Below are 11,368 nucleotides of genomic sequence, written 5' to 3'. Positions count from 1 at the left end.
CCGGAGGTAGAAGATGCGGCGCTTCCCCTTCTACGTCACTTACGTCAGACTCAACACAGGCCTAATGCGCCCTCTTGCGGTTTAGTGTGTAAATAACATGTGAAATGATATAATAATGTGTTAATAATTTCACACATAAGTCGCTTCAGAGTATAAGTCGCACCCCCAGCCGAACTGTGAAAAAAAACTGCGACTTATAGTCCGGAAAATACGGTAATATTTGTCTGTTTTGTTTTTTTTTTAACATTAAATGCTACATTTTATAAGAAATGTGTATCACCTGCAGCATTGCATGCAAAAGTTTTAAACTAAGATCTTCTACCATCCGTTAGGGCCCAAAGTATTTGTTGGGAATGAGTGTCAGCCACCAACACAACAGATTTCAGCTCAATATCATAAAAATGGGCTAAGTTAGAGCCATTTTTGTGTTTGCTATAGTCAGTAAGCTGTAGTGGCCATCTTGAATCAGGTTGGCAACAAAAGTTAAACAGTTGTAGATGTACATCCACTGACTGCTTCCTGAGAGTTTCAATGTAATCTCTCCAGTAAGTCGTGGGATATTTTGCTAACAGCCAAACGCGTACGTACAGGAAATTACACGATCACCTGCTCCATGAAAGGCAGGCAGTTAAAAAAAAAACGCTGGGAAGAAAACAGGGTTGGAGGTTTAACACGCAGCAGGAAATCAACTTTCAGTGTTTTTACTGAGCTGGACAGAAAACCACAAAATCAGCCTAAAATGTTGCATATTAAATAAACATTTTGAAAATCCAATTTCTGTTTACATTTAGCATTTTCACAGTTGGTTGATGAAATATAATTGGAGTATTCTTTAATTTAAATGTCAAATTTTAAATTAAAAGTTACAAAAACTTCCATTTGTGTTTTTTGGTATTTGTAAATATATATATATATATATTTATTTATATTTTAATTGTTCCCTATTATAACATACAATACCAGCTTTGTTCCTGTGGTTGTTTAAAGTGATTTATAAATAAAGTACTGTACAAAAGAAGAATGAAACAACACAATAAATAAAAGACATAACAGTAGTCACACAAGATAAAATTGCAATAAATTAAAACCATAAAAACAGACCCTCACTAACAAACAAATAAAATAAAACTGATTAAAACAAGTAAAAATCAACACCTCACATGGTATCGAAGGAGAAGAGACGGGTTTGAAGAAGTGATTTTCACCTCATCTTTTTCTTTCCACTTTGCAGAGATGTCTGTGAAGCCATGGCGTACCTGGAGGCCAACAACTTCGTGCACCGGGACTTAGCAGCCAGGAACGTTCTCGTGTCTGACGAGAACATCGCCAAAGTCAGCGACTTCGGTTTGACCAAAGAGGCGTCTTCCACTCAGGACACGGCGAAGCTGCCCGTGAAATGGACCGCACCGGAAGCCCTCAGAGAAAAGGTAAAGTGGCCGACGCCCACCGTGGCTGACGTGCCGTGTCGCAGCGCGCAGTAAAATAACTTTTTGTGTTTTCCTCTGAATTAATAGAAGTTTTCCACCAAGTCGGACGTATGGAGCTATGGTATTTTACTTTGGGAGATTTACTCTTTTGGCCGAGTCCCTTATCCAAGAATTGTAAGTATGAATCTGTTGTTGGGGATTTAGGTTGATGTCATAAATGTCCTTGATTGTGATAAATGCTTCAGGAAAAGCAGGAAACGAAGAAAAAAACACGTTTAACAATGTAGTATTTGTGCTGTCACCTTTACAAATTCTTTCCAGTCAGTATTTTTTGTGTTTTTTTTCCTTTTTGTAGCCATTAAAAGATGTAGTGCCACGCGTGGAGAAGGGGTACAAAATGGACTGTCCAGACGGCTGCCCTGAAGTCGTGTATAACATCATGAAGCAGTGCTGGAACCTGGATCCTGCCGCTCGGCCGAGCTTCCAGATGTTGAAGGAGTGGCTACTGCATATTAGTCACAAAAAGTGACTTTCTTCTGTTTCCATTATGACTATTTGGACCAAAAGTGTTTTTTTTTTTTGTCAAACATAAACAAAGAAGCAACAACAAAAAAAATCCAACAATTTTAAAGCACAAGTTTGAAAACGTAAACTTTTATCGACGACCCATTCATTCACACAGGCTGCACTTTGTGGCGTTTTCCTTCTCTAGAGTGAATATTGACCCGTCAGAACATCAGATCTCTCCTTTAGGAACGCAGGACTGACTCACGCCAAAGTGCCTCGACATGTTTTCATCTCTTTTCTGTTCTCCGCATCGATGTTTCTCATCGTATCGGTGGCGTCCTTTACGTTTGTCACCAGAGAGGAAGAGCAAACGATGCTTTGAGCAGGATCATCATTTTGGTTTGTTGTGACATGCTGTATTATTTTTTTATTGACCTTATATTTTTACAGTTTCCAGGTACACCTTTTTGCATCGATGTTGAATTATTTTGTCTAAAGGGCTGAACTCAAACAACAGTTATCACGCAATTTATTTGTCGTTCTTAGCTTATTTAAAAAAAAAAACAAGTTCATTCCTGATCCATCTGTACGTCAGAAAGTAAGCACAACTGCTGTTTTAATAACTCCACTTCATACCGTTTTTTCTAAATGGCATTTTTGGGTTAGTTATTTTCAGTTTGACGACATAAAAAGTGTATTTTGTGCATTTTGGGGTAAATTAAATATTTTGGATTTTGAATGTGCTGCCATTTTTTTTTTAACAATAAAGATTTTAATTTGTTTTTCCTTTTTTTTTACATGCTTTTTTAAAAGGGAATTGTGTATAAAATTAAGACGTGTACTAAACGTATATAATGCAACTGTAGCTCATAGTTTGTCTCTGTGTGTGAGACAAACAGGTCATATTTAGTGTCGCCACAAACAAAAGAAACAAATATAACAGACAGAGCACAAGATAAATCTATATTCCTCAAATAGTTAGGATTTTTTAGCCTTTTCTATTTCTTTTGACAACGGAGCTGTAAAACGGTTTAAAACCAGAGTTGGAGTACGTCAGGGTTTCTGTTTGATCATTTTAAAGAACACAAACGGTTTATTTAGAAAGTTATTTCATCAAATAAAGCTCAGCATTTCTATCGTTTACCATTTCACCCTTTTATAATTCGTTTAAAAACAAGTCAAATCGATCCAAAGTTTAGCGCAGTAGCTCTTAGGGTTGGGATTGAGAGAGAAATTAAATTAACTATAAAAACTCATTCTCATATGGCATATTTACCTTTAAATGTTATAAGGAGAAAAACATAAAACGGTTGATGAGGGTCTAAGTTAAATGACCAGCAAGGTTTGTATACTTTAGCAAAAGTCTGAGTCAGGAATCTCTGCAGCTTTATTTTTTTTTTTGTGGGTCAAAAGCTTAAAACTAGAGGAACCATTGGTGTTAAAGTAAAACAGTCCACTGACATCATAATTACACTGCTTTGCTTACAAACAAACCAGGCAACATCACCGTTAAGTGAAGAGACAGTAGTTTAGGTACACAGAACCGGACCTGTTCAGTCGGACCTCCACCCACACCGACCTCGAGCAGGATGCAGAACAGGACCGCCACAACTCATCGAATGTGAACAAAATTTAAAGGGGAAATTAAATAAAATGTCAAAATAATAAGCTTTCAGGTTTTTCTTTCAGTTAAACACTATCATTAAACACTCCAGTGGTCCATTTCTCTGATTTAAAACATTAATGACTTGTTTTTAGAGTTTTTCTGTTAAAATCCCAAAGTGGGCGGAGTTACCTCCAGCTGACGTAGTCCAGCTGTAGGACACGGAGGAAGTTACTGTCAGTGTTTATCGGTAAAAAGGGAAGAAGAAGCAAGTTTTGTCAACAAGAATATCGTTTTGAAAACATGTTGGGTTTTTTAATTTTTCTTTGGTCTGGACTGATGCTATTGGGAACTCCAGCCCCACATTTCACAAGAAGAACCCCCGGAGCTTTCCAATGATGTCACACAGTCTGCAAGGAGTGGACGGTGCCGGTCTGACAGGCGGTGGTTCTTCTAACGAAGGTTTGCATTTCGTTAACTGCAGTCAGTCAGCAGACTTTGGGTTGTAATTTCCACCAGGAGCTAAACTAACTACATCCATCCAACTTTCTCATCTTTCTGGAAGCTGAAGAATCACTCAGCTGTTGGAGTTTCCGGTCAGTTTAGACAAATAATTGCACCAAACTGAAAGATTTCACCCCCACAGTATTTGTGTTTGCTCTTTAGTCCCTTGTTCCTGTTTCTGTGTTTGGCGCTCGATATGTCACACCTTTGAGTGATTTGATGAGAGACTCTAAAAACAAGCACCTTTTACGATTTTCTTTTGGTTTATGTTAACTTCAAAACACTTAATTTCCCTTTCAAGTAGATTCATCTTTGAGTGCTACTGGTTTTATTTCAGACTAAAAATGTTAAAAAATTAGCAGTTTCTCATAAATGGCTTTTGAGCCTCCTTCATTTGGATGTTTTAGCCATCCATCCATCCATCCATCCATCCAGCTGGTAGCTGGTCCCTATCTCCAGCAGTCACTGTGTGAGAGGCGGGGGACACCCTGGACAGGTTTCCAGTCCATCACAGGGATACATAGAGACAACCATTCACGCTCTCACTCACACCTATGGATAGTTTAGAGTTGATGTTTGAACTATTAAAATAAAACCACTATAGTCTAAAACTGTTTAATTCTGCTTGTTAGCAGTTTGGTTCTGTTTCCCTCTTTTAAAATGCACAAAAGCTGAACGTGAAGAGAAGTTAATCCTATCGGCATCATTGCAGTTTCTAGTTTTGGGGAGGGCACAAGAGGAGGTATTAGAGTCCTGAAATAAAACAAACAAATCAGTTCACTGGAAGGAGCTTCAGCCTGCGACAGCGACAGCATGCCTTTTAAAAAGAAGAAAAAGGTAAGCACACACAACCTCTACACACTGGTTTACTGAAGATGGAAACTATGGGGCTGTACACAGCTTTAAGTAAAAAAAATAAATAAATAAAAAAGTTAACATTTTATTTTCACTTTTTTTTTAATTTTTTTTTTTTTACAAGAGGCAGAAATTACAAGAAACCTTAGAATCTGAACAGGAAAACAAAGCAGAGTGAGGATCCACAGACGAGTGGAAGCTGAACTTCGTGGTCCTAAATGTTGATCCGGAGCTAGAAAATAAAAGTTGTTTTTAAAATCTGCAAGCCTTGTTTTTGTAACTGCACAGGATAAATTTTAATATGCAAAGAGAGATGGCTTAGAGCATGTGCCAAACTCAAGGCCCGCGGGCCAGATCCAGCCCTTGGTAACATTTTATCTGGCCCCCAAGATAACATTTAAATATTATTAGATCTGGCCCTCAGACCTACGGCAGATCGAGTCTCTGTCGCCTCTCATTTTGCTGTTTAGTGAAGTCTTCTTGTGACGGTTACTTTGAAGTAAAGAAAATGAAGTTTTAATTTTTTTCAGTAATCTTTTATTTTGACGTGAAAAGGGCAACAGACTCAAACTCGTGTTGATAAACTAACTCGGGTATCTGACTGAGCAAGTCTTGTTTAATGTGTATTAAAGTATGTTTGCTCTAAATTTGATATTAGAATATGAATGCTTTGACATATTACATCTAAAACCAAGGTTAATTTATGTACTTTTTCAATAAATATTGATCGAAATTGGCCCTTGGCTATGACCAAGTTTTGTGTAACAGAGTTTGACACCCCCGGGTTAGAACCTAACCACGGGAAAAACAAAAAGTCTGAAAATCCACTTCCAGAATGCCTAAACTCCCTTTTTTTCATTCATTAGTACTAATATGGTTCTGAGCTTTAATAGGAACGCGTATCTGTGAGTCACCGGCCCGGTCTGAAGGTGATGCACCTTCCAGCAGTTTCACTGGGTCTGATGAGCTTCACTGCCTAAAAGGCTTATGAAAAGCAGCTGATTCACGATCACACCCTGCCTGTGATGATGCGTCTGATCCTGATCACCTGACGCCACCTTGGTTTTTGCATATAGGCAAAGGTGCAACCGTTTACAGCAACAGTATCTGTAAACAGTTTGCACAAAGAGCTTTTTATTATTTTCTAATTATTTAAACTTGGGCATTTTGCATGTCAGTAGAGCTTTTACATGTTAAACCCATTAATGTCTATCTTTGCGATGTGTCACCTGTCCTCTTTTCAAGCCAAAGTAGCGAGGCACAGAGTCTCCAACTGTCTCGGCAACAGACTTTCCTTTAATTTAAGTCAGGTTAAGGCCAACACAAGCATGAATGTCCAACATAAAGTTTCAACTCCACACCTTTGCCACAACACAGAGCAGAACTGATAAGGGCACTATCTTGCCAGAAGTTCACACACTTCCTTTTTTTTGTCATGACAATGTGCTCAGGTGCAAGCTGAAAGTGGAGAAAGAGATGCAGAAGTGAAAGGGCCAATTGTTTGTGGTTCGTTTCGAAAAGCAGAAGACGCCGTGTTGTTGACCTCGTGCTCTCTGACGTGAAGAAGCAGCTCCTGCTGTAGAAACTGCTCCAATACGCACTTCGGCGCCATGTCCACCAACTTTACTCCAAAGACAGCAGTGGAGGCATCATTACACGTTTTATTTTTTTTTTTTCTTTTAACTGCAAAAATCTTGTCAAAGCATTATTTGTGTCCATCTGTTTTGCTCCATCTGACATCACTGATGGCCCTTCCTGCAAGCTCTGGCACGTCAAGCGTCAAAATCGGACAATGTACATAAAAAAACATTAGCCCTACTGATTAGGGACGTATTCCAGAAAGCAGGTGAAAACTCTGAGCAGGTTAACCCCGAGTTTAAGGAAACTTTGACCTTCCTATTTCAGAAAGAGAAGTAAGTGAAACTCAGCCTTTCAGTAAACCTGCTCGCGGGTTTACTGAAAGAAACACTCATTTGGTCTTTTTTATTCCCTGTAACAGTTAGGGTTGGTTATATCTTTCACCTGTAAAAATTTTCCTGTTCCAGTAAAAGTTCTTGGTCCAAGTCCGTCATTTCTGTCTGTTTTTAAAATGGTTTTGAGGAGAAGCTGACTGTAACTGTTTCACTGGATCTATGTGCTGTAGATACGGCAGCATCAGTTCTACATTTTTTACTTAAAAAACTCAGAGGGAAGAAAATTGGTGTTCGTTAGTGTTTGCGTTCAAATACAAAGCAACATCTGGACAGAAAAGCGTAGGTCTGTGAAATCTAATCGTGCCACTTGTCTGCTTGTTAAAGTGGTTTAGTCCTGGTTCTGAACAGCCAATGAGAAGAGACGTGACTCAAACTGCCAGGAAGTGCGGTGTTGTTTATTTATTTAGATTCACAAACCAACTGGAATAAGCAAAAAGAGAATACCATAATTTGTAAGAAGTTAAAACAAAGTTATAATACAGACAATAGGTTTGACTTTATAATTTTGTTTTCTGGGTCTAGATAAGTATCTGGAAAATATATTTTAGTATAGAATTATAGTATTTCCAGTCTTTACTATTCCTTATTCCATTCTTTGAAGAAGAAAAGTCTGAATTTATAAAATGAAATTGCTCCAAATTACAAAGTACTAAGGTTACTCCCGATGGCAGCGTCTTGGATGATAGCTGAGTAGAAAAATAACACATTTTAAAGCACTTTGTAAACCTGAGACTAAAAAAATGCTTAATAAGTGCAGATCATTGATCAACCATGTATACTGACTCAGTCAAAAGACGGGGCCAACCTTAAAGCATGTGTAGGTTTTTATTTTACAGGATAACAAAGTTTCATTGAAGAAGGTTTGAACCCCGTGGCTAAGATGTTAACTTTATTGGGAAAAATCTTTTTCATTTTAATTGTTTTTTTCTCTCTAGAAGTTTAATTCCCTGCTGGTTATGTTTGTACACAGACTGATTCATTGCTGTATTTGGAGCGAGCAGATAATAAAACGCTGACAACTTTCCAAACTTTAGGTCAATTTATGAGAATATTTGTAATTAGATACAAAAAACTGGCTCAAAAATTGACCAAAGAAATGGAAAAGTAAAGATTTTAAAATGGAAAATTGTGTAGGAACCTGCTGTAATTGTATTTATTTGCACTGGGATACGTGTAAAGTAGAAATACTGTATATGTACACGTTTGTCTTTATGTTATTCACTAAGGAGAACTTTGTTCTTCCTCCCCAGCTTTTGGCGGCAGAGAACTGGCAGAAAGCCACATCTGTTTGTGAATTTAACGCAGTAGACATTGATGGAAACCTGGTGTCGCTTGACAAATACAGGTAAACTCCACGGTGACATATTCTTCCTAATTTCTCCTCACGCCAGCCTGCAGTCCTGTTCACGTTGTGCTTGTGTGTCTCCGTCTGTCTGCAGGGGTGATGTTGTCATCATCACCAACGTGGCCTCCAAATGAAGCAAAACCAACGTAAACTACTCTCAGCTGGCAAAGATGCACGCCGAGTACGCTGAGAGAGGTTTACGCATCCTCGCCTTCCCCTCCAACCAGCTTGGCCGTCAGGTAGAAATCGCATGAATCTTAAACTGTTTTCTGTCGCTCTGTGCTGGAATCATGATCTGAAAATGTCCCTGTTTGTGTGAAATAACAAAATAAAGAAAGTTCCCACAAAACATTGAACAACCATGTGAATACTTTAAAATCACTCCAAACATATGAAGTTATAAACAGTGAGTATGTTTTTTTTTCTCCTTTCTGAGGCTTGGTGATGGTATGTTATCAGTAAAACTGTTTATTTTGGCTGACTATCAGTTTATTTGCCTCCAAAGATAGATTGAATAAGATAGATTGTTGCGCAAGTTTTGGTCATTCAGACTAAAACTGAGCTACTTCAAGTCATCGATCACCATTTAAAAACTCAGAACCAAATGGACTCTCCCCAAATGAACCAGTTTGTGTTCATTTATTACATTTTCACGAGACAATCTAAAATAAATTGCTAAATTTTGGATGATGTAATGCATCAGTTAACATATACATAACGTAATTCAATACACATCAAACATTGGATGGATTTGCTTCATCTCCACATAACTCACAAGATAAATGAAAGACTAACAATTTCCAAACAATCCAATCATTTTTTTAAATATACAGAGCATTTTATAGATCAACAGAATGAATAAAAGTCAGTTTTATACTTCTGACCTCAAGACTTTAAAAACACTCCAATGTTTGTGTTTCTATCTGTACAGGAGCCGCACAACGAGGATCAGATCAAGCAGTTTACCCAATTCTTCGACGTTCGCTTCGACATGTTCAGTAAGATCAACGTGAACGGGGAAAACGCTCACCCTCTGTGGAAGTGGCTGAAGGAGCAGCCCAAAGGGAAAGGCTCGTTTGGAAAGTACGTAGGGAATGAATAAAGGGCTAAAATAGGAGGCAAAAATGGCTGAGCAACAGTTAAACTAAGTAGAAAATGGCTTTATAATGTTTTAATTTGGATTATCCGGCGTTTAAACTCTGCAATGTGCAATCTGGGTAACGATCTTTCAGTTGTCAGTAACTCAGCTGCAAAGCTTTGTTCAAAAAACTGCACAAGAATTATTTTCTGACAGTGTTTTTCTCAATCCTGCAGTGGCATCAAGTGGAATTTCACCAAGGTAAAAAATATATACATTTACTTAAATTATTTGACATTTCTTGTTGAGATTTTGTACACATAAATACTCAAGCTAAACACTACATATGAAATTCAAATAGAAACAATACAGCTAAAGGGTGTGCCTGATCTGCTGTGAACGGAAAACAATGTTTGTGGTTTTGAATTTTGTGCTCCCTGTCCTCAAGTTTTCATTTTCTGTGTGTCCAGTTTTTGATCAACAGAGACGGGCAGGTGGTGAAAAGATACGGACCCCTGAGTGATCCAATTGTAAGCACAAATTTTCTTTTTTTTTTATTTTTTCTACTGACAGTTAAATATACTTGGAGATATGCTCTCAAATGTTTCTTGTTCAATCAAATAGAAAAACTAATATCAGACTTAAAATACATTATAACATACGGCACAATTGAAAGCAGCTCACTAGCCATATATTGTAAGATAAAATTCATGCAAAATACAATGAGCTGCAAACATTTATATTATGTGAAAGACACAGGTATGCGGTTACCATGGTGACCATAATGAGGCTCTGGCAGCAGCTTAAACATTTATTTTGATCTTGTTTCTCTTTCTTAAACAGTTTATACATTAGAACATCAGCATTTTGTCAGCTTAGATTGTTAAAAAAGTAAGCCCCAAACTATTGTTGGGCTTTACAGAAGAACGTTTTGGACAGTAGCTGCATTGGCACCATTTAAACTTCACCCAAACAATCCACAGTTCTGTGCATATTCTTACTTATTTAACATGTTAAGTGCACATTTTACAAAATGACATCATTTCCAGCTGATATCTATGAAAATCTTTGCTATATTTATTATTTTTACAGTATATACACTGCATACACTGCATCTTTTGTCTTTGAACCCACTTCCAAAAAGGTTGGAACTATAATCTCATTTTTAACTCTTGATTATTTTTTTTTGCAGGTGATGGAGAAGGATCTTCTTAAATACCTTTAACCTTCTGGCTGATTCACCAGTTCATTCTCTCTGACCGTCAGCTTTTCTGCTCCTTTCTCTGCTTCTCCAAGCACCAGAGGACAAAACTTCAGCTCCACCCCAGAACAGTGACGGTCTGCCCATAAACCCGCCTGGCGGACGGGTCAGACCTGATGAAAGTGGCGTGCAAACCCTCGGGGAGGAACTTTGGTCAAGGAGTGAAGGAGAAAGTAATCATGAGGGCATCATTTAACCTTTTATCTGCATGAATGCATTCTTAATAAAATTCAGAAAGATTTGCTTCCATTTTGAATTTGTCTCACATGTTTGTTTTGTCTGGCAACACAGCGTTGAGTGTTTTAAATGGTTTTATAATTAATTCATGCACACACTGATGTTTCCCTAAGAGAAGTGCCTAAAGGGTTTCAATGCACGAGATCAAAAATACTTGACAACACTGATCGAAACACAAATTTTTATCAAGTGATGGATAAGTTTATCCCAGCATGAACGTCTGCGTACTAACATGGTTCCCCAGAATCTTCACAGGGATGATGAGATGATAAATAAAAAGGTCAGGAAGCAGAAATTATTCAAATTTACAAAAACAGGACAAGTGAGCCATGACAAATTGTAACTTAGAGATAGATAGATATGATCACACACTATCTTTCTCACCCCCACCCCCTCCTCCTTCCCTCTTTCTCCATCTTAGTAATTACTACATCGGTTGTTTTAGTGGGCCAGTGGTAACATTTAGAAATTCGGTACTGTTTAGTTTAGCTTTATCTTCCTGTACACTTAGTTTAGTTCTGTACATTTAGTCATGCTTAGATCTGTTGGTTTAGCTTAGCTTATTTAGATTTGTCTGT

At 37.8% G+C, this 11,368-nt stretch overlaps 1 protein-coding gene and 1 pseudogene across 1 annotated transcript in view; both read left to right on the top strand.

The window, feature by feature from the left end:
- Positions 1 to 2,720, top strand: part of LOC108229870 (tyrosine-protein kinase CSK-like) — a 21,728-nt gene extending 19,008 nt beyond the window's left edge. Inside the window, exons 11-13 of the mRNA XM_037978438.1 lie at positions 1,232 to 1,427; positions 1,515 to 1,601; positions 1,783 to 2,720. Of these exons, the coding sequence (XP_037834366.1) occupies positions 1,232 to 1,427; positions 1,515 to 1,601; positions 1,783 to 1,956 (457 nt within the window). The 3' untranslated portion in view covers positions 1,957 to 2,720. The remainder of the gene's footprint in view (positions 1 to 1,231; positions 1,428 to 1,514; positions 1,602 to 1,782) is intronic.
- Positions 2,721 to 3,785: 1,065 nt separating this feature from the next.
- On the top strand, positions 3,786 to 10,741 carry LOC108229973 (annotated as a pseudogene).
- Positions 10,742 to 11,368: the final 627 nt, after the last annotated feature.

This window comes from Kryptolebias marmoratus, linkage group LG11, assembly GCF_001649575.2.
Source record: "Kryptolebias marmoratus isolate JLee-2015 linkage group LG11, ASM164957v2, whole genome shotgun sequence".
Classification (NCBI taxonomy): domain Eukaryota; kingdom Metazoa; phylum Chordata; class Actinopteri; order Cyprinodontiformes; family Rivulidae; genus Kryptolebias; species Kryptolebias marmoratus.
This window is presented reverse-complemented; position numbering and strand designations above follow the sequence as displayed.